This window comes from Eretmochelys imbricata, chromosome 8 (assembly GCF_965152235.1).
Source record: "Eretmochelys imbricata isolate rEreImb1 chromosome 8, rEreImb1.hap1, whole genome shotgun sequence".
NCBI lineage: Eukaryota > Metazoa > Chordata > Testudines > Cheloniidae > Eretmochelys > Eretmochelys imbricata.
In genome coordinates this window covers 71,037,713-71,061,414 of record NC_135579.1, presented here as the reverse complement: position 1 = coordinate 71,061,414, position 23,702 = coordinate 71,037,713, and the positions used below count along the sequence as shown (strand labels likewise).

At 39.1% G+C, this 23,702-nt stretch overlaps 1 protein-coding gene across 1 annotated transcript in view; it reads left to right on the top strand.

The window, feature by feature from the left end:
* Positions 1-23,190, top strand: part of LOC144268885 (putative ferric-chelate reductase 1) — a 47,111-nt gene extending 23,921 nt beyond the window's left edge. The window contains exons 7-17 of the mRNA XM_077824177.1: positions 2,009-2,110; positions 3,641-3,782; positions 6,519-6,632; positions 11,648-11,760; positions 15,321-15,407; positions 16,735-16,832; positions 18,534-18,536; positions 19,036-19,094; positions 20,627-20,770; positions 20,863-20,888; positions 21,911-23,190. Coding sequence (XP_077680303.1) covers positions 2,009-2,110; positions 3,641-3,782; positions 6,519-6,632; positions 11,648-11,760; positions 15,321-15,407; positions 16,735-16,832; positions 18,534-18,536; positions 19,036-19,094; positions 20,627-20,770; positions 20,863-20,888; positions 21,911-22,000 — 978 coding nt within the window. The 3' untranslated portion in view covers positions 22,001-23,190. The remainder of the gene's footprint in view (positions 1-2,008; positions 2,111-3,640; positions 3,783-6,518; positions 6,633-11,647; positions 11,761-15,320; positions 15,408-16,734; positions 16,833-18,533; positions 18,537-19,035; positions 19,095-20,626; positions 20,771-20,862; positions 20,889-21,910) is intronic.
* The last annotated feature ends 512 nt before the right edge of the window (positions 23,191-23,702 follow it).

Below are 23,702 nucleotides of genomic sequence, written 5' to 3'. Positions count from 1 at the left end.
TGGAACTTCCCAGTGATCCAAGACTTACTGAAAATCAACATTAATGGTCCAGCAAGGTTCTCATCCAACTCTTTTAAAACTCTTGGGTGTTAGTTATCTGGGCATGCTGATTTTTAAATGTTTAACTTTAGTAGCTGCTGTTTAGCATTCTCCTTAGATACCAATGGAATGGAAAGAGTTATTGTTATCATTATCTAATATAACTGCATGATCTATTCTTTCCCCAAATACAGAACAGAAATGTTTATTGAACACTTCTGCCTTTTCTGCATTATTAATGATAACTCTACCATTTCCATCTAGCAATGGGCAAATATTGTTAGGGTTCTTTTTGTTCCTAATTCACTTACGAAACACCTTATTATCCTTCATTCTACTGGCTACCTATTTCTGTGTCCCTTTTTCCCTTTTCAGTGTTGTATAATTCCTTGCTTCTGATTTATATTCATTACTATCAAATTCCCCTTTCTTCCTTTTGTTATAGATCTTATAGCTGACTTCGCTTCACCTCTAAACAAGACAATTTCCAATTATCATTTACCTTTTTCTGTTAACATTCTTCCTCCTAGCTGATTTGGCCCATAATTGCTTTCAACTTTGTGAAATTGGCCTTTTTAAAGTACCAAGTATATATATTATTGGTCTGTACTTTATTCTTTTTGCATATTATTAATGTAATCAACTTATGATCACTTGTACCGATGCTACCATTAATTTTTAATTCTGTGATCCGTTCCTCTTTGTGTCATTGTAAGGTCTAGTATAGAATTCCCCCATGTTGGATGCATCACTTTTTTTTGAGTTAGGAAATTATCTATAATATTTCAAAATTCTAAGAAATCATGAGGCACCATAGCACATTACCTGAATAGCAAACACTGTTATAATATTACAGTTCTGTGCACCGCAGAGACAAATTCCAGTTAATTGGCATTGTTTATGAGATTTCATTTTTCTTGATATTTTTTCAGCTCCATAGTTATATTTCTGTCACCCGATTCAGCACTTACACTCTGAAGTCAATTTGAATGGGGTATTAGTCTGAGTCAATACAGAATTTGGCCTTTATACGTAACTGGTATCTGACTATTAGGGAACTTGATTGCCACTGTGCTTGTTGTGTGCTGATATGGCACGACATCCTTTAAGTAATACATCCCAATAATCTTTTTTTTTCTTTTTTTGTTAAAGTATAGTGTTATGGACATCTGCAACTCAAATCGCTGCAGGACAAGATTCTCAAAAATAGGAATCTAAAGTTATGCTCCTAAATAAGACTCCAATTTAGCAAAGCACATAAGTTAACATGCTCAAGTGTTTTGCTAAATCATGTTCTGAGTAGACAAATTTTCAGAAATTCTGAGCTGTCTCCCATTGAATTCATTGTGTGCTTGGTCATTTATATAAGTACCAACATATGGATTTAGGAACCTAACTTTATGCTCTCATGGTTTAAAATCTGGCCTTGATCAATACATTGCATTTTTAACACAGACATGTGAAAAGTGGTGGAAAAAAATCTAAAAACATCTTTTAGGCATTTTTTCCCCCAAATGAAAAACTGATGATGTAGATCCTCCAGGTACACTGACTGACTTTAGTTACAGTGATCTTTTAAAGCATAGGTGCCTTAGATTGGAATGAAAAGTTATTTGTAAAAGGAGATCATTGTTGCAGTGGCTTCTTTAGAGCCAGAGTGGAAAAAAGGCTTGTGTGATGAGAGTGGCACATGTTATACACATGCTCTAACTATTGCTCCTTTGCAAGAAACTGAATGGAAGATTATATTTAAGGTGCAAAGCGACTGGACATTATGCCAGTTGTCTCTAATGTAGAGATACCCTCAAATATCAGTAGGGTTTTGATTTTATTATTATTATGGTGCTCAGTTCTGTAGTCTTGGTGCACCTGAAACTCCCATCAAAGTTTGTGTGAGATTTCCCTGTGTAAGATCTGCATGCAGCTTTACTCAGTCACCACTGACCTGGGCAAAACTCTGCTTTTCCAGGGGAATGACGACATTTATATCTGTGGTAAGAATGCAATAGGACAAATAGAAGTTCAACGTGCCTTTTCAACTGGACGAACTATTCCCAACATTTTGTCTCTGGTAATTTAATTCCAGATTATGTTGTACGTATGTGTAGAATAACGCTGTTTCATATTTTTTAGTGTTGCATGCGTTTTATTCCTGAGTTGTTGCTGAGCTACAGTCTCAGTGCTGAATTCCAGACAGGATGATAAGATCACCAAACTGTGAACTATAGTATTGAAAGCTAGCGGTATAATTTTGCTCTGAACAGAGTTTATCCCTTAAAATTGATTTGGACCATCTACATATTTTCATTCACATTAGCTTTTCTCCTGGCTCTGCTCTGATTTGGTATTAGCAAAGACTAATAGCTAGACAGAGACCAAGATAGACAGGAGAGGGGAAAAAAGTGGATCAGCCACTGATGTATGCAGTAAAACTTAAATCAAGTAATATGCTGCTAAACATTTAACCAATCAAAAATGTAAGCCTCATAAACAGAACCATGTTGTTTATGCCTCCTGCAGCAGTATGGGAAAAAATACAGTTTAAAAAAAATTAAGACAAGAAAATAAATGTTGGTTTTATTTTTTAAGTACTTATACCAGAAAAAAAATTATTAGCAAAGGAATAATCAATAGATCTTCTGGAATATGCTACATCAGAGATTTCCTGCTTTTGTATATCAGTTATGAATATCTGCTATTACCTATACCCTAGTTGACCCCACTAATTTCATTCTAGTTACTCCTAATTTACATTGATATGAGTGTCCCGCGGAATGAGACCCTAAGCCAGTGGTGGGCAGCCCGCAGGCCGCATGTGGCCCATCAGGCTAATCCACTAGCAGGCCATGAGACAGTTTGTTTACATTGACTGTCCGCAGGCATAGCCGCCCACAGCTCCCATTGGCCACGGTTCGCCAGTCCCAACCAATGGGAGCTGCGGGAAGCAGTGGCCAGGACGTCCCTGCGGCCCGCGTCACTTCCCACAGCTCCCATTGGCCGGGACTGGTGAACCACGGCCACTGGGAGCTGCAGGTGGCCGTGCCTGCGGACGGTCAATGTAAACAAAGTGTCTTGCTGCCCACAGTGGATTACCCTGATGGGCCACGTGCGAACCACAGGTTGCCCACAATTGCCCTAAGCTCTGATGTCATAGTTAACACACTGGGGAAGAGCAATATACATATTTTATTTGTGTCAAGTTAAAGAAATGACAGATTTTAACTAAATGATCATATAGTTTTCGGTCTAACCATGCACACATTTATGCATGTGAATACCTGCTCACGTGAGGAATCCCATATTCACATGGGTATTTCTAATGAAGAGAATGGGATTTCTCCCTTGACTAAAATTTCTCAGGTGCATGTTTTCAGAATCAGGCCCTTATTGAGCAGTAGTAAAGAAAAACTAAAAACCCGGCATTGCTGAATCACTGTTTACTTAAAGTTGTAACGTGGTGCAAATCCATAAATGACTCTTTACTAATAGCCCATAATTTTGTAATGCTATTTCTGCTGAACAATTTATAAATTCTATCATTTGTTTATTGCTGTATGATGAATGTTCTATGTAATAATAATTACAGATATTCTGGTTTTAGGGTGATGTTCAGAGCATAATGACTTCCTTTAACAATGGAATCATCAACTGCTCTTTCATTACAAGAAATCCCATATTGACTCAGTCAAAAGCTGCCAGCAATTTGTGCTTCATATTTCTGGCTCAGGGACCATCATCAGTTGGTGAGTGTTACTGTATCATGCAAGGTCCAAATGGAAGAGTAACAACTGCGGAAGTGTGCACACATATACATACATACGCACACGCACATACACATATATATTTTGTGGAGGAGAGGAGGCACAGAGAATGAGAGGTTTGAAATGTGAGCAGGATAACAGATCTTTTACGGTCTGAGAAGATAACATGCTGACGTGATGGCAGTAGCTTGATACATGTGAAGCTTACGCTATTGGAAAGAAATATATTCTCAGTGTATTTGTGTTTTTTTATTATTGCTTGTAAAAGAGCAGCACAAAGAGGCTCCCTCCGAGATCAGGGCCCCATGACAATAGGCATTGTACAGACAGTCTCTGCATCAAAGAGCTTACGGTCTAAATCAGGGATCAGCAGCCTTTCAGAAATGGTGTGCCGAGTTTTCATTTATTCACTCTAATTTAAGGTTTCGCCTGCCAATAATACATTTTAACGTTTTTAGAAGGTCTCTTTCTATAAGTCTATAATATATAACTAAACTATTGTTGTATGTAAAGTAAATAAGGTTTTTAAAATGTTTAAGAAGGTTCATTTAAAATTAAATTAAAATGCAGAGCCCCCCGGACCAGTGGCCAGGACCCGGGCAGTGTGAGTGCCACTGAAAATCAGCTCACATGCCGCCTTTGGTACGCGTGCCATAGGTTGCTTACCCATGGCCTAAATAAACAAGACAGAGGGTGGGAGAGGAAGTAGAATTTGGTGGCTTACCCAAGGTCACACAGGTTTCAGAGTGGTAGCCTTTTTAGTCTGTATCAGGAAAAAGAACGAGGAGTACTTGTGGCACCTTAGAGACTAACAAATTTATTTGAGCATAAGCTTTTGTGGGCTAAAACCCATTGCATGCATCCGATGAAGTGGGTTTTAGCCCATGAAAGTTTATGCTCAAATAAATTTGTTAGTCTCTAAGGTGCCACAAGTACTCCTCATTCTTTTTCCAAGGTCACACAGGAAATCAGTGGCACAGCTAGGAATCGAACCCAGGACTCTTGAGTCCCATTCCAGGGGCGTACATACTGAGTCATGCTACTGGGTTAAAATATGTACAAAAATATAAAGAAATATTGGCCCAACCCTTTCCTACACTCCAGCGACTTTGTGCCACTCAGGCAATGCAAAGCAACTGGAAGGCTGGCTTAGCTGGCTCCACTCAGCAATCCTTTTGGGTACAGGAAAATCATTGGTGGGTTAGAGCTCCCATAGTGACTCTATGCTCCCTTCCTCTTTAACCCTTGGCATGTAGGGGTCATGGCTGGGGAAAGGAGCCCTGCTCTTCTATTATCCCAGCTATTAGAACGTCCCTTTTAGACCATGCACAGGTAGGTGTAGCTTAAAAAGGGCTCAGAGGCTGCCATGTTGAGGGGACAATGGCACTAGGACAGGACAGAAATAGGGGGTGTAAAGGAGGCTTTAAGGCACCGATTTTGTGCCCACCTTCCTGAACTGTGCTAAATACTGGCATGGTTCAGGATTTGGCTCATTCTGTTGCCATCATGACTAATGCAGCATATTAAAATATTTGTGCTGAGGATTGGGGAAAGGTTTGTTGCAGTCTGTATAAGCTTTGCCACTGTGCACTTATCTATTTGGTGCAGTGATGTGCACTTCAGGGGATGTGATTTCTAAAGCATACTAACGTGTTGCACACTCACTTGTCTGTGTAGACCCTGCTGGTGTGCACTAAAAGTTTCCTAATGCACTTTAACATAGTGCTGTTTGAAACACTACTACATCAAAGTGCCCTAGGGAACATTCAGTGCACAATAGCAGGGACTACATGGACAAATTAATGCCCAACACATTAGTGTGCTTCAGTAATCACACCCCTGTAGTGCACATTACCCCACCATGTAGACACACCCTAAGATTCCAGCTCTGCAGGTGAATCAGCCAACATGGATCCTTTTGCCTTCCTGTAGTTCTATTAAATCTCTCATTTTTGTATTAAAATAAAAAGTAATTTTGTAGTTAAATCCCAAGAAACAGTGACAAATTAGAACAAATGACATTGCATTTGCGGAAGAAACTGTGACTCCAAAAGATCACTACAGACATTTATTTGGCCACCCTAAATCAACTTTAAATCCAATCCAAAGTACTTTAGTTTGAATATGAATTTAGGGTCTGATCCTGCAGTGTGGCCAGTGCCCTAGTCTACAATGGTTTTTTCAGGGGTTCAGCACCTCTGAAAATTAAGCTATTTGTTTAATTCCATAAATATGGATTTAGAAGCCTAACTTTAAGCATCCAAGTTTGTAAATGTTGGTCTAAGCGTTCTATATGCAAAGAACAAATGATAAAATGGTTAACAATTCTGATAGCATGGGCTACATGTTCTGCAAATGCCAGAGATGATGATAAGTGTATGAATAATATTTATTATTTGGAAGTAGCAAATCTGAGGTGAACCCGTAGACATGAAACTGATTTCTGGCTCTCCTAGCATTCTGTGGACAAACATTCAAAAGAAAATCTAAACCTGAAACAAAAAGCCTCATCTTGAGGGATTTGTTGGAGGAGACATGCCAAAATAAAAATATTAAGCTGCTGTTGTGACACACATTCTTGGTTCCTAGGATGTGCCAGCATGTATTCAGGCAAATTCAATACTTACTGCTTATTCTTGGCCAGTGAATAACCTTTTTATTTCTTCATTTGTTTTAAAGAGCCCAATAGCTTGAATAATGGTTGCTTAATGTTTGCAGGACAGATACGGAAGCATCTTAGGACACCTTTTATCACTCCTCAGAAAGTGAACATTTCAAGCTATGAAGCAGTAGGTGGCACCAGTTCTACACCTTCTATTATTAAGGCTCACGGTAAGAATATTTTAAAGAAAGTAACTGGATGAATCAACTATCCATCCCTTCCTTGTAAGGGGGAAAGTGTATGTTTTTATAGATATGCTCACACTCACATCCTTTTCTATGAAATAAGGCTCCTATTTCTAGTCCTGCAGATTCAAATCATATTGGACTTTAAAGTCTTTTTTTTTATGTGTAGAAAATCGGTCACTGGTGCTGGACTGAATTTTACCTATTTTAGAGGGATGGAGTGGGAGAAGGAGGACAAGGTCATGCCTGACTAATCTAATCGCCTTCTATGATGAGATTACTGGTTCTGTGGATGAAGGGAAGCAGTGGATGTATTGTTTCTTGACTTTAGCAAAGCTTTTGACATGGTCTCCCACAGTATTCTTGTCAGCAAGTTAAAGAAGTATGGGCTGGATGAATGCACTATAAGGTGGGTAGAAAGTTGGCTAGATTGTCGGGCTCAACGGGTAGTGATCAATGGCTCCATGTCTAGTTGGCAGCCGGTGTCAAGTGGAGTGCCCCAGGGGTCGGTCCTGGGGCCGGTTTTGTTCAATATCTTCATAAATGATCTGGAGGATGGTGTGGATTGCACTCTCAGCAAATTTGCAGATGATACTAAACTGGGAGGAGTGGTAGATACGCTGGAGGGCAGGGATAGGATACAGAAGGACCTAGACAAATTGGAGGATTGGGCCAAAAGAAATCTGATGAGGTTCAATAAGGATAAGTGCAGGGTCCTGCACTTAGGACGGAAGAACCCAATGCACAGCTACAGACTAGGGACCGAATGGCTAGGCAGCAGTTCTGCAAAAAAGGACCTGGGGTGACAGTGGACGAGAAGCTGGATATGAGTCAGCAGTGTGCCCTTGTTGCCAAGAAGGCCAATGGCATTTTGGGATGTATAAGTAGGGGCATAGCGAGCAGATCAAGGGACGTGATCGTCCCCCTCTATTCGACATTGGTGAGGCCTCATCTGGAGTACTGTGTCCAGTTTTGGGCCCCACACTACAAGAAGGATGTGGATAAATTGGAGAGAGTCCAGCGAAGGGCAACAAAAATGATTAGGGGTCTGGAACACATGACTTATGAGGAGAGGCTGAGGGAACTGGGATTGTTTAGTCTGCAGAAGAGAAGAATGAGGGGGGATTTGACAGCTGCTTTCAACTACCTGAGAGGTGGTTCCAGAGAGGATGGTTCTAGACTATTCTCAGTGGTAGAAGAGGACAGGACAAGGAGTAATGGTCTCAAGTTGCAGTGGGGGAGGTTTAGGTTGGATATTAGGAAAAACTTTTTCACTAGGAGGGTGGTGAAACACTGGAATGCGTTACCTAGGGAGGTGGTAGAATCTCCTTCCTTAGAAGTTTTTAAGGTCAGGCTTGACAAAGCCCTGGCTAGGATGATTTAATTGGGGATTGGTCCTGCTTTGAGCAGGGGGTTGGACCAGATGACCTCCTGAGGTCCCTTCCAACCTTGATATTCTATGATTCTATGATGAAACAGCTGCCATTTTTTAAAGTTGCTCAGCGGATTGGACTGCTAGAATAAGTTCTAGAGTAGATGGATTACTGAGTTGGGCGGAAGAGGGTAGGAGAGGAAGCCAAAGGTGCACAATGCATTTATTTATTATATTGTTCTGCAACTGAGCATATGATTCTCTAATTTATCACATGGGTATTTATCTCCACATGTCGGGGGGGGAGGGTGGATATACACTGCACACACACACGTAGTGAACCAGATTCTCAGCAGGTGTAAATTAGCATGGCTTTATTGAAGGTCTGTTTCTGTATTATGTGAAGTAATTATCTTCTGCAGCTGACACAATAAAAAAGCCTAAATAATAACAAAATAAATTTGAGCAGGAACTCATACAGGAAACTTAGATGAAAATTCATATTATACAGTTGATAACCCTCTGTATCAGTTATGAGTTATTTTACAGTGATCTAGAAAATTTGAAAATTGATTTTCCACCACACAACAGATGACCTTTAATTTTCCAAATCTCATTCATAATCTGATCTTTCTTGTGTGATCTTTAAAAAATAGCATGATAGTTTTACTTCCAGGAGAAATATTTTGTAATATAGAGCATAGTAGTTTTTAAAGGGTGTATATAATACACTTCCAGTATGTTTCAAGGAAGATCAAGTGCAATCATTAAGGCTAAAAAAGATTAATCTTCAACTAAAAGATACAGAATAGAAATAGATTTTGGAATATCTAAAATCCGTATATTTGAACATTTGCTTTCTCTGGTTTATGCTCCACAGAGAGCTTTGATCTTGACAACTGGGATTTCTCTGTACAGAATATCTTCAATATATTACAAAATATGACAATAACAGATTTACAACAAAGGATACCTAACTGTTTCCTAGGAATGGCACAGTTCTAGACATTAACTGTACAGCTGGATTAAAACTCAGGAAAATTTATATGGTTCTTGCATGATAATTTACCTGGTCATATTAATCACCTAGATTTTTGTTATTAAATCTTTCTTCATTTTTACAGAGTAACAAAGACACACATTTTGCGACATTGTCAGGTAAAAATCACTGCTGTGTGTGTCTAGTATAGGAAAGAAGATGGCTATAAAGAGAGAGGCTTAGAAAAGAAGAGAGTACCAGGGAGAGGAGAGAGATCCCCCTACAGAGACTCAGGGTATGTCTACACTACCCACCGGATTGACGGGCAGTGATCGATCCAGCAGGGGTTGATTTATTGCAGCTAGTCTGGACGCAATAAATCGATCCCCAAGCACTCTCCCGTCAACTCCTGTACTCCACCGCCGCAAGAGGCGCAGGCAGAGTCGATGAGGGAGCGGCAGCAGTCAACTCACTGTGATGAAGACACCATGGTAAGTCGATCTAAGTACGTCGACTTCAGCTATGTTATTCACGTAGCTGAAGCTGCGTAACTTAGATCGATCCTCCCATTGTGTAGACCAGGGTTCAGGGCTCAGGGAGAGAGAGAGATAGAAGAAATGTATAATGACCCAGTAGGTGACTCATTTATCAGCTACACTTGTTATTCCTGGGGGCATCTGTGCCAAAAAATTAAAAATTCTTCAAATTTTATTTGTCAAAATAATGCTACATAATATTTATCTTAGTAATTTATTTCAAAATACCTGTCAACAAGTATGTCTGTAACAATACAGACACACAAGACTCCTCATAAGAAATGGAAAGGGAGGTGGATATTTTTTGCTGTTTTTAAAATTAAATAGGCAGCTAGTTTTGTTTTTAAAATTATTATGAAGAACAAGTTTAAGCTTTGTTGTAATGTGCGTTGTTTGCCTGGACTGCTCAAGACCTGAATGCTTGTGTAGGAGGAACACTTTGAGTTGGCTTCTTAAATACTTTCATTTTGTTTCAAATCTGATACTCCTTGATGAAACATAGAAGCCTTGTCTTATAACAGGCTTATTCAAAGTGATACAAGCTACGAACTTGAGATCTTGGAAGAGTGTTGCCATTTTCATAATGTAATAAAAATACTGTAATGATAAATGATTAATAATAAATAGTGTCATAAGCATGTCATAAAAACAAATTTTATATTTCCAAGATCATTGCTTTTATAATTTATACTCAGGTAAAGGAGAAAATCCCAGGAAATATTCATTTTTAGGAGGAGGTTCACGAGACTTGACATTTTCGTGAAAGGGATTCACAGGTTGTTAAAGTTTGGGAACCACTGCTCGAGCTCCCTCTCCTTCCCCCCAGCAGTTCTTCTATGTGTGAGCTGGGCTCTGCTGGATCCAGTGGCCCCTAGTGGCAGCCAGCAGCACTGCAGCCCATTTCTGTGGGGGAAAGGAAATTCTGCGTGCACGTTAATTTCTGCAAAATTCTGCACAGTGGCGCAGAATTCCCCCAGGAGTAAAGACTTGTATATAAAATACAATTGCATAGCGATGTCTGTAACGAAAAGAAAGTGCATCAATCCTGCAACTTTTTGAGTTCTTGCCATTATTTGTATGAGTTTTTCAAGGGCTGCAATTTTTGATAAGTTTTATACCAGTCCCTGACTTCTGGAGACGAACTGTGTTTCCACCTTTGCAAAATAAGCCATTTGGCTACAAATGCAGCCTGAAGGAACTAGAGTTTTTGACAATTTGTAAAGCCTCATTTTTATCTGCCTCTGACCTAGGGCTTGTCTACGCAAACATTTCATTTACTCCAAGCTGGGGTGAGACACTGGCTGCACTAGCCTGCTGCAGTGTAACTGTTTGTATGCATGCTGCTGATGTGAACTAACAGTCTGCCTATGCGCTTTGATTTAGTCCTGTTTCAAAGAATACTAGATCAAAGTGCTCTAACGAATTTTTAACATCCATCCCCAAAGAACACAAAGTTACACTGTAGCAGGTTAGTGACGGCTAGAGTCAAACCACAGCTTTCTGCAGTCTAATTGTTTGTGTAGGCAGTCCCTAGTATGAGAGTTTCAGTGTTAAAGGAATATTATTAACATTTAACATAAAGTTTGTTCTGTTACACACCTCTCTCTAACAGCCTTAATAATACTGTTATGTTATTGCTTGAAGAAACAGAAATGTAGGACTTCCCTCTTAGCAATTAAAAACAAGTGTTTATTATTTAGTTTGAAAGAAAGAGAGGGAGAGAGAGAGAATGTTAGCACATTAGCTTAATTACACTAAAAGAAAGAATCCTTTAGGGATCGATCCTGGAAAGACCTGATTAGCCTGGCCTCTATCCAAGAAAGTACTTTAAACACTTGGGCAGTCTCACTGAAGTCAATGGAATTACATACATGCTTCTAATTAAGCACATTCTTGAGTGTTTTGCTGGATTGTGGCCAGAGTGCTCAGCACCTTGTAGGATCAGGCTTGAAGTGCAGCATTATAGTGCTAACACAAATACACTTGCCTTTGTTTTCTGCTTGCTTAGTACTGTCTGAAAGTGTGATTTTGATTGTTTTTAATTAGGAGTGGATTGGAATTACTGTTCAGAATTTGAACATATCCTCTATTCATTGTCTTGGTTTTTCATAAGGGGCCCTGATGCTGATTGCCTGGATGACCACAGGAAGTATAGGAATGATATTTGCTAGGTATTTGAAGAATGCCATCAGAAAAAGTCTCCTTGGCAAAGATATTTGGTTTCAGGTATGTAAATAAATGGAACAAAAACTATCAATGACCATAACAGCATCACTGGCAAAATGAAACGATACAATGGGCAAACAAGTGAAAAGAAAAACTCTGATAAGATTGTTTTCTCTATTTCTTCTACGATTTTGCAGTGAAAATGGAGAAACCGTTTCTAAACAATAACTGATCAAAGGGAAGTATGTGTACACACACACTCACAAAATGCATAGGTCATCCCATTTATTAGAAAAAACATCTGGAACTTTTATATCCAGTAAATGGTTATGAAAAATGACTATATTAACCAAAATCAGGGTTGGTAGCACTCAAAACAAAGTAGAAGATTCACTACCCTACAAAGAGACTAAATGTGTAGCAAATATTATTCATTATGAACAGTTTGACCAGCTCTAATGTTTGAAGAGAGTATTTAAACAATGTTGAATACTACAGAACGTCACAATCATATGCATGACATTATTTTGGTTAACAACAAGAAGGAGAAAATGAGATCAATACGCTTTAGGAAATGAAAGGTCAACACAGGAAAGTTCTTGCATGATGTAAAGAATGCCAGTTTACATCTCTTGCTCTCTTCTTTTTTGTAGGGTTTATTCCAGGGTAAGGAAAAGGCATGTCAGTAGTGTGAGGAGGTAGAGCTGGATGACAGTGCACTCTAGCAGCTCTGTGTCTGCTCTAATTTTTTTTGCTGGGGAACCTTTTTTGCACCCATATGCTCTCAGGGTCAGAGAAGGTATAACAGGGTAGCTTAGAACCACCTTTGCCTTCCTTTCCTGCAATGGTGTCAAACTTGGATCTAAGAAGTTGTAAAATAATCATTGTTAACGAAAGCTTTGTTTGAATTTCCACACTATTGATAAATTTAAAAGGGTCATCTTAGACACCACATGACTTGTAATGCCTCATCACAAACATGGAAGTTAAGAACAAGCTCTGAATTTATTGCCTTAATTTGGTGGTTTGACCACAGCTATTAGCTGAATTGTTATAAATTCTTTTGTATTTCATGTGTCTAAGTTATGGCTATTCACAACTGTTCAATGGAGGGTATTGCTATCAAAAGATTGTCATGCGGTTCTATGGGAAGTCTCATTGAAAGTATCCTCCTTGATGCAATAGACCTCTGTGTAGTAAAATTAGTACACAATGACTGTGCTGCCTGGAGTGTTCAGAGTGATGCACTTACTTGACATGATTCGCAAGAAGCTGTTATCCTGGAGGATCTCTTAATACCAGGGGTGTTGGTCAGACGCTTGACCACTGAATGTATTTATTTGATGTTCATGGTAGATTCAGATTCTTGAGAATGGAAGCTTTCATTAAAAAAATAAAAGGAGTACTTGTGGCACCTTAGAGACTAACCAATTTATTTGAGCATAAGCTTTCGTGAGCTACAGCTCACTTCATCGGATGCATACTGTGGAAACTGCAGAGGAGGAGGTATTGTTTCATGGTCTCTGTGTATATAATGTCTTCTGCAGTTTCCACAGTATGCATCCGATGAAGTGAGTTGTAGCTCACGAACGCTTATGCTCAAATAAATTGGTTAGTCTCTAAGGTACCACAAGTACTCCTTTTCTTTTTGTGAATACAGACTAACACGGCTGTTACTCTGAAACCTGTCATTAAAAAAATAAGTTCATAATCTGGGATTTTTCAAAGGAGTCTATGGAACTCCCAGCCCAAGTCCATGTGATTGAGAAGATAGTCTTCCCAATGCAGAACAATGTAGTGCTGTTCTAGTCAGCCTGAAATGGCAGCTAAGACAGGCATGAACTGCCCTATTTATTTAACTTATGTTGTTTCTGAAGCTTAACAATGGCACTTAAGCCCATATTTTTCAAAGGTAGCCATGCCATCTCATGCCTAATTTGCACTTGTAGTTACCATGATTGTCATAGAAATTTAGCAATTGCACACCCAAATGGTCAGTTGTCATCAGTGGGAGATCTGCCATGAATCAAGGCCAATATATCACCCTAAATTTGTAGGCTCTTGCTGTGGAGCACAGTTAAACATAATTCAGCCTTCTTTGTATAATGAATTTGACACTCCCATTCTATGTGATATTACTGTGTATTGGAGCCAAATTTTTCCCTTTTTTGGAGAATGGTGCGGACAGAAATATGCTTATTTTCATGCAATTGACATAGCAGTCAAAAAGTATTTCTCTGGTTAGAAAACCATACACATCTTGAAACCATAAAGGTGCCCAGTGCATTGCTTGGGGTACATATGTATGACATGGTGTGAACATGGAGATGAAGATGATAATTTGAACATTGTATAGAAGCATCATTAGCTATGTTTTTTGCTGAGTAGACTGAATTGCCTCAGAACCTGATATGCTAACCAAGGATGTTGTTGTTACATAGTGCTATCAGCAGATGGAGACAGAGAATATATAAAATTTACAAAGAGTACCATAGCAGCTGAACTGTACCCCATTCCTCCCTGTCTCCCAGCAGCTGGGGATCTCACCAGGTGGACTAATCTGTTTGGTTTCTCACACTACAGTTTTCAGTTTCACAGAGCTCACTTAAAGCAAAATGTTCTAATTAGGGCCTAGATGGTACCACCCTTACTCACCCAGGAAAGCTCCAACCCAGATGGTCCCAGTGACTTCAGCATGAGGGTGTACAATCCGTGGGGCCCTTGGTACCTAAAGTTAGACATCTTGGGGCAGTTCTTCAGCGGTGAAAATTATCAGAGCTCCACTGAAATCAAACGAGCTGCGACAATTTACACCAGCTATGGATCTACCGCATAATTACTGACCCAATTTTCAGAGGTTCAGAATTGATCTTCCACAACTTCCATTGATGGGAAAATGTTGACCTTAGTTTTGAATGTAACATACTCCACGGCATAGCATTTTATTTTCTCCTTTCCCCTTTGCTCGTAATGGAAAGTGAGCTCACCATTTTTGGTATCTTTACTTCCTCCTCAGAGGCAAAGTTCTCTCCTGTTGCTTTATGTACATTTCTGAAATTATTAATTAACTAAATGTAAGCCCTTGGTTTGATAAGAAGTATTTTAGTTACAGCTATTTTGGGATAGGCGGGTGAACGCAAGAATTCCATTTCTGCTACTTAATCATGTGACCTGCTGTATGGTAGAGTTTTCTAGAAATTCAAATGTTGGTAATAAAGAGTTAATTCATTGACCTGTAGATAGACATTTTGCAAACTGTTTATAAAGTAGCTACTTGTCAAACACTAACCAATACACTGTCTTCTAGTGGTGCCCTTAAAAAATGAAAGAGATTCTATGTTCAGATAAAACACACATATATGTGAAGCTGAATGAATCAATGGATGATCAAAGGCAAAAATAGAATAATATTTTTCATCACTTTAAGTGAACCTTTACCAACTTTGTCTCTAACCATACATATTAAGATCTTACAAATTTCCAATATCTAACAAACTGTGCACTTTTTCAGTTGTGTACTAACATAATAATTCTTCAACTTGTACTATTGCAACAAGACAACAAACACATTAATATATACTGTGGATGAGTTTAATAACCTGTAATTTGTTTTTACTTAGATTCATTTGTCTCTGATGGTGATAACCGTCGCAGAAACAATAACTGCTTTCATACTGGCCTTTGTAGCAGTAATGGGATGGGCTAGTGTAAGTTTTACCCAGTTTCTCGCCACCAACTTTCTTGGTTCACACATTATAGAAAACGTTTCCTTCTCGTTTTGGTGCCTTCAAATGTAAATACAGAACTGAGTGTTTCACTAAAGACCTTCCAGTGTATAACCCACTGCTGTTAGATTGTTATGCCCTTTTGCTAGTTTAAGAAAATTGTTCATATGCAATATAATCTCTCTTGTCATTCATATTCTAGACACAATACATCCTGCATTTTGGCAGGAGGTTAGACAGATGACCCTCGTAGTACCTTCTAACCCTATGATTCTGTGATCCCCTTTATTTATTTCTTGCCATTATGATGTACTGAGTAGCTGATGAAGTAATTTCTCTACCTGTTCTGTCACCTCTTATCTCTCCTTGTTTGTTTCACATCTCAGCTATATACATGCCATCTTTCCCTATCCTGGAAAGCTGCTTACCTTATTCTTGTCAGAGATCAGCCTGAATCAGAGGCCTAGAGCCAAACCCTCTGAATCCCTGAAACTCTCGGAAAGTTTGTGTCCAAATGTCACATCTGTGATGGGGCTATCTACGTAATTACTCTAAATCAGAACTTCTCACAACCTTGGGAAGTTTCAGATCTGGAATCCAGGTTGTGTAATTCATGTTGCAATTACAGGTCCTGATCCTGCAAAGGGATTACGTCACTCCTTACTGCTGAGCAGAGTGCCACTGATGGCAATGGGACTGCTGTGGGAGTAAGGGTGTGCACATGCAGATCACTTTACAGGATCAGAGCCATATAGCTACCTACCTAACTTCCTGTCTGTAATGTTTTTTTATCTCGCCACGTAACATACCGTAACACATGACCCTATTTTTACTTTTTCCTATCAAAACACAGTTTTTCTTTAACAAAAAATGCTGCTCAGCATAATCAGTATTACCTAAAGTTTGAAGGGAAAGGGTTAGGATAAGACCTTCTGATTGTTATTCTGATTATTATTGTTCTTACTTACATTACCCCATCTTTGTGGGGGAGAATGGAACTTATTTCAATACTTTACATAATGTGGAGCTAAAACTATAGATTTCTGCAAGGAAAAATAAATTTAAAGATTCATTACTATACGCTGGCCCTTTGATGGATTTATAGTAAAATTTAAGGGTCAGATTCTACTTCCAATTGGACCAGAATAAATCTGGAGTGACTTCTTTGACTTCAGTGGAGTCATTCCAGGTTTATTCTGGTATAACTGAGAGCATGATTCAGCCCTAAGCTGTCAAGAAACATCTTTAAAAGCAGCGATGAAGAAACCAAATCCCAGACATCAATGCTATGTGCTGTTCTCTTCCACAGGATGCAGAAGCCCATGCTGTCATCGGATGCATTGTCATGATTCTTTCTTTCTTTCAACCAGTGATAGCTTTTTTTCGGCCTTCTCCTCAAAGTAAAAGGTATATACATCTAAGTGATCCAACAGAATGGACTTTTAAACCTGGGTCATTTATAAAAAAGACTTACAAGGTTGTTATTCTGTAGGTCTATCATATTGGAGCACATATTGTATGTAGGATTTCTGAAGCCAGATCATGAGGGGATGATTTGTTGGAAGTTAGTTGGAGCAAAGAAGTGTGCCACAGCATGAGGAGACAGTCCTTTGAATCCACCTGCTCACTTCTAGGATTTACGCAGGGCTTCTTTGCAACAAAATAGAAAGAAGTGTAGTCACTATGGCGTGTAGTCCCTATGGCTTCCACTCACTTTTAAAGGTGACTTACATCAGGGTTTTGTATGGTTGGGGTTTGGTGGGTGTTTTCTGCTACTTTTTGCTATTAGAAATTCAGATCCAGTCTATGCTGGAAGACTGAATGGAGAACGAGTGGAATGCTGCTATCACAAGAGTCAATGAGGGAAGGGGAAGGGATTTTCACTGAGACCGTTTAAAACACTTATTGTTTGGTTTTCTGAAGACCTATAGAACTCAACGACTAATTCACTATTCTGGAGAAAAAGAGACTGTGTTAAAGATGCAACAACCCAACCCTTTTCATATACAGCTGGAGGTCCTCCAGCAAACAAGGGGGGCAAGCTAGACTTAGCACATGGTAAACAAACAAAATAACCCTAAAAGCCAAGCAGCAGAAACAAATACTAAGTCTTACCAGCCTTCTTTTTACATTAAAAAGAAGGGAAAGGAAATCAGTCCAATTAAAAAAATCCTCCCCTGCTCCACCCATGGTCTGTGTGGTGGCAGTAAGATACTTCCCCCTATTTGAGGATGATCTTCCTCTCCGCCAAACTGTCTGGAGAGTGCGGCTTGTCCCATTCTGTGTACCTTTCTGCTCCTCCATGCCAGCTTGCTGATCAATATCAGAAGGCCCTCCCTGCCCCCCACCCCCTTCCAATGTGGCCAGAGTCTCAATATGAGCAGGGGATTAAGGTGGGTCTGACTCTCCCTTACCCTTCTACATGACCAGGTAAGAGCTATGGCAACATAACCCCTAAACTCAGATTGCTACTACAGTGGCCTCTCCCTAGAACAAGTGGTGCACATGATCTGCCCATGGCCGCCTTCTGACAAATCCAACCCATGCAGAATTAACAAGCTATTGTATGACTGATGATTGCTTCTAGATGTTAGGAAAGCAGCTTACCCAAGATTTTGAAGTCACTGTTTTAAGCAATGCTAATGGGTGGTAGCTGAAGTAGTCATCGGTGTACCTACCTTTGGATACAAGGTCATATTAGTTTTCATTTAGAGCAAAGAGCTCTGTGAGCCTTCTCAGTTCTAGGATCTGCAACAACTTATTTCTTATCCATAAAAGATTTTGACAACTGTGTTGATTGACTCATTCACTTCAAACCACAAGTTGGAATGATAGCTCAGATTCATCAGGTCTTGTATTTTCACTTACAAAAAAATTGACATCTCACTTCATTGCATTAGGTCTCTTTCAGTCCACACTTGCTAATACATGTTTCTACTACAGATGAGTCAGAACCAAAACTCCATATTCAGATACCCTTGAAATTTGGGCAGTGTTAATTTTTTTTTATCCACTTGAGAGAACAATGAGTCTTGGGAAGTTTAAGGGTCACAACAAATAAGTTGTGATGGATTTATCAGACCCTGGTCATTCTCGACCAATACCTAGCAGGTAAGAACTCTAATTTGGAATCAGATTGTAAAAGGCAAGTGCGCAATCTATGGGAGGTAAAGAGAAAGAGCGTGAGTGTATCCTGGAGGATGAGGAGGGCAGCAGAAGGAAACTGCAAAAAGTGGAAGGTGAGAGGATCTTGAAAAGGTTACTTCTTGTATACAGCATAACAAGCATTCAGTAACAGACTGCAAAAACAATTTTTTTTTTTTAAATGAGAAGTGCCTTTTGCAGTTCTCTACAGGGAAATCCCTCCTATGTGAGCCATCTGCCATTTCTTTCCTGGGGTTCAGTTGAAAAATGATCTAAAGATATCTAACACCCTTAAGAACCTACAGTATTTCCCTGAGGGATTTATTATCTCTTCAGTTTTTCAAAAGTCTTGTCTGGCATGTTATTGATTGTCTGTGTTTTTCTTTGTGAAGTAAAATTTTACCACATCACACTGCTGTCACAGAAATGATGTGTTAAATATTGTTCTTTTATATTATACCAACAGGAGATTTATTTTTAACTGGTTTCATGCTCTAAATGCTTTCATCATAAAGGTCCTGGCTGGTGAGTTGTTGTTTTAATATTTAAATAATGTGCTTATAACTACTACAGAGTCCCCTTTGGCATGCCCATATATTCAGACTAGAACTATTAAACTGAGTTTACAATTCCATTTTTAATATTATTCATCTTATTGATCAATTTTTCAGAGGAGGCAGATCTGGGAGTTGGGATAAGGACTGGCTGAAAAAATTTAATCAAAACTGTGTTTGACAAAAAATTGTTTTTTGATTAAATTACTTTTTTGTGAAAAGTATCTGCTTCCTACTGAAAATTTTTCATTTAAAAACTTTGAAAGTTTCCAGTTGTCAGTTTTGGCTAAAATATGAAATAATTCAATTGAGAAATGCTACCACAGTTCTCATCAGAGTTATAGTTCAGTTACTTGATGTCCAGTACACGTCATCCTCACAAGGCCATTACTGGGAGTCAGGAGTGGTAGGGAGTCCCATGAACTGGAAATAGAAGAGTCATTATTATCTGTGTGTGGCGGGGGGCCCTTGTGGCAGGAAGCACCCATCCTTCTCCCCATGCCCTGGCTCCACATGCTGCACCCAGAGCACTTAGGGGGCTTGAACATAACTTCAAGTGCTTTAGGCATCCAATCACATGGACTAGGGTGGTGAGTGCAGGCTTGCTGAGACAGCATTTATTTTTGGTCAGTTTCCATTTTTGTTCCTCTCCTCATCGCTCTGGTTCTGATTCCCAAGCCACTCGGCATTTGTTTTCTGCTGACATCAGCAATGCTGATGGCACCATATCCAAACTGTCAAGCCAAAAGTGCCAAGTTGGCCTGGCAGACACAGTCTGAGAGGAGTCCTCTCTACTGCTGATGTCGCCCGGTGGGGATTCCAGGTACTGCTGCTCCCACTGCTGGTGCTGCTACTCTTGCCCTATTAAAGAAGAAGGGTGGCCAGGAAGAGAACAGAATCCTCAACCCCTTTGCTGTCCGGCCCTGATTCAGGAAAGTGCTTAAGCACAAACATAAGCTTAAGCACATGTTTAAGTTCCAATCAAGCATTTAAAGTTAAGTACAAATCCTGAATAGGGATAGTCTTTAGCAAGTGCTTAAGTGCTTTCCTGAATAAAGAAGAGACTCCCATCAGCTCTTCTCTCTTTCTTCCAAGTGCAGTGCCCTGCTACTGAGACCCCACTTGTGGCATTCACTTACCAAGCCCTCACCAATCTCCATAGGATCAAAGCACTGAGGTCAGGAGCTAACTATCTGCTTTCACGGCATATCATCTTGGCTGACACACAGGGAATTAAATGGGGGGCGGGGGCAGGAGTTTCTACAGCTTGAGCTGTACCTGATTCATATCCTCCATAGATTGGGCACAGAGGATCTGTAAAACAAACCTACTAGTGGGTTACATCACCATTATTAATGCTGCTTTCCGAGCTTCTGAATAGTATTTGCAGATCAAACAATCACACTTTAAAAAATGAAACTGTCTATTGAAATTATGAATGAAATCCAGAATGATCAATGGTTTTATATCAAGTGTGTGTTGTTTTGTGTTGTTGTTCTTTAGTTGCTGTCATATTTCTCGGACTGCAGATGCTTGACCCCTCTCCCAGCCGATGGATGGTCAAAACTATGGGAGGATTTGTAGGTTGGGAGGCATTAGTGTACATAATGCTTGATGCAAATGCTTGGTTGAAAAAGAAAGGTAAAGGTCAGCCACAGTTCATATGAAGAAATGTTTTTCTTTTAGCAAAGGCAAGAAGTAAAATGAAGACTCATAATTTTCTTGGTTATATTTTTCAGCGAAATATGAAGATCCACATAGGAAGGTAATGTTGATATCACACATTTTAAAACATTAATAAGGTGTAAAATGTTTTATTTTTCATACTGCTGAAAATACGTTTTGCATCACTATGGGATGTGATTTTGTCAGATCTCTTGAGTTAACTGGAGTAAAGCTGAGTCAATACTCAAATAGGAAACCACCACACAAAACCCAGGGTGCTGCAGGAAGATGCATTCATAGATTTGTATTTTTTTTTAAGGCCTGAATTACGATCATCTTGTTTAGCCTCCTACGTCAGGCCCTTAGTGCATATTTTCAAAAGACCTTCAATCTTGATTTAAAGACTTCAAGTGATGTAGAATCCTTCACATCACTTGGTAAGTTGTTCCATTGGTTAAGTACAATCACTCTTACAAATTTACGCCTTATTTTCAGTCTTAATGTGTCTAGCTTTACATTTCAACCACTGGATCTTGTTATATTTTGTCTGCTAGACTAAAGAGCATTCTACTACTGGAAATATTTTCCATGTAGGTACTTCTAGACTGTGGTCAGTTCACCTCTTAACTTTTCTCTTTGGGTTGAGTTTTCAATTGGTGGCAGTGAAGTGGCACTGAATAAGTGACAGTGATGAGAGATGGGGACACTGTTACTGGAGGTGCTCTCTTTCAGATGAAAGGCAAACTGATGTGATCCCAAACATCCCCTGAAACTTTTTGCAAGTGTCGAGTTCCTAACCCCAGTACCCTGGTCAAATTCTAATTTGGATAATTACAATCTCATTACCTGTATTTAAAACCCTCAAGCATTTTCAATTAGACACACGGCTTCTGCTCTTTTCTCTTTTCCCAGTTTTCTTCAGAGTGACTCCTTCTCTAAATTCCTTCTAGTGTTGCCAAGTGTGTATTGCACTTATATCAATTCTATTTAATTATCAACAGATAGAAAACTGATACAGCTGCTTAGTATGTACTTGGGCTGTTACTAAAACTGATGTACAAATAGAATTTAATTTTATATTTTCTTTTAATAGCTCTTTTTTAATGTCTTTATCCTTTCTAGATAAAAAATGAAATGGTTCTATTTTTAATATATACATGTGGAAACCTGGCATTTTTAATAGCACTGCTTGTTGGAATTGGAAAATCCTAAAATGGACGGAATTTATCTTGGAGGAATGAAGATTATTCCTATCTTGAGATGCTTCTAGAGTAAATACAAAGAAACAATGAACACTGAATAGATGTTTTAGCAAGTTTTTAATTTTGTTTTATAAATATTTTAGGTTCTCTAATTGACACATGATCATTTTCTACACAATAATTGAGAATAATTTTTATAAGTGAGATTCCATCAGCTACTTATTGGAGATGTTCTACGCGGTATAGTATGATGCAGATAATTATTTCTGACATATGAAAGGTAAAAAGGCAACATATAAATGCTAGGTGTTCAGTTGTTTCATATTACACTCCTTTCTAACCTTTGTTGATGTTTCCATCTTTAACAAAAGAGGATTTGTTTGCGTAGAGAAAAAAAAGTTGAGGACCTGATTTTCATATGACTAATTTAGATGGAGAACTGCACAGGCAAATCTCTGTGCTCACTGGGAGTCCTGTTGACTTCAGGATTTCAGTGAGGCTCAGTGCAGGCTCAGGGGTCCATCTGCAAGGTTCTCAGTGCAAGGTCAGGGCCACAGAGTATGTCTACACAGGATCTGGAAGGTGTAATTCTAGCTCAAGAAGATATACCCTTGCTGTCTCTGATAGAGCTAGCACTCAAAAAAACAGAAGCGTCATCATGGCAGCACAAGCAGCAGGACAAGCTAGCCACACTGAATACATACGTATGGTCTTCGACAGGATCATACTCAGGGCAACTAGCCCATGCCGCTCTCATGCCACAGTGGCCATACTTCTTTTTTTAGCATGTTAGCTTAATCAGAGCTAGCTTAGCTATGTCTCCTTGACCTGGAATTTATACCTTCCAGCTCCTGTGCAGACATATTCCCAGACTACTGTAGGCTTCTGTTCCCATTGATGTCAACCAAAAAACTGCCTCTGACCTACATGGTGCAGGATCCGATCTACAGTCAGTGCCTGGCCATGTTCATGCTTGTTCAGATCTAATGGGTATTTCTAATATAATTCCCTGTTTTCAAATGCTCATAACTTTCTTTTTTAGTCTGAAAATAGGAACACAATGAAACTTTAAAATTCAGCTATGTTTTGAAAATCTTAAAGTCCCAGAACCCATGGTGTACTCTATATAAGCTTCTTTTTTTTAATTAATTATATTTGATTGTAGTTTTTGTAATGCAATGTACATATGACAAATAATAAAGCAGGTCTCAAAACAGGCTAACTAGTCCATAACCTTCAGTTGTGTACAGCCACATTATGTAGTCATCTACTGGATAGGATGTATGTAGGGCCCAAATTCTGCTCACCTGACTCCTATGAATGGTCCCACTGAACTTCAGTGGGATTTGGCCCATGGTGGATACTTTTGAATTTTTGTTGAAATATATTTATAACACTTAAGATATTAAAAACAGTTATCAAAAGAATGACCCAATGTACCCTAGACTTAGAAGAACCCATTGATTATGGTGCAATAGACCTTTGGATGAAAAATGGCTTTATGGGATTTATAGGACTGCAGCTTTTACTCAATAATATATTATCCCTTTTGTCACTGCTGAGATAATAAAGCCATATCGCTGCATACAACTGTTTTATGCAGTGTTGTTGTAGCCATGTTGGTCCCAGGATATTAGAGACACAAAGTGGGTGAGATATTATCCTTTATTGGACCAACTTTTGTTGATGAAAGAGACAAGCTTTTGAGTTTA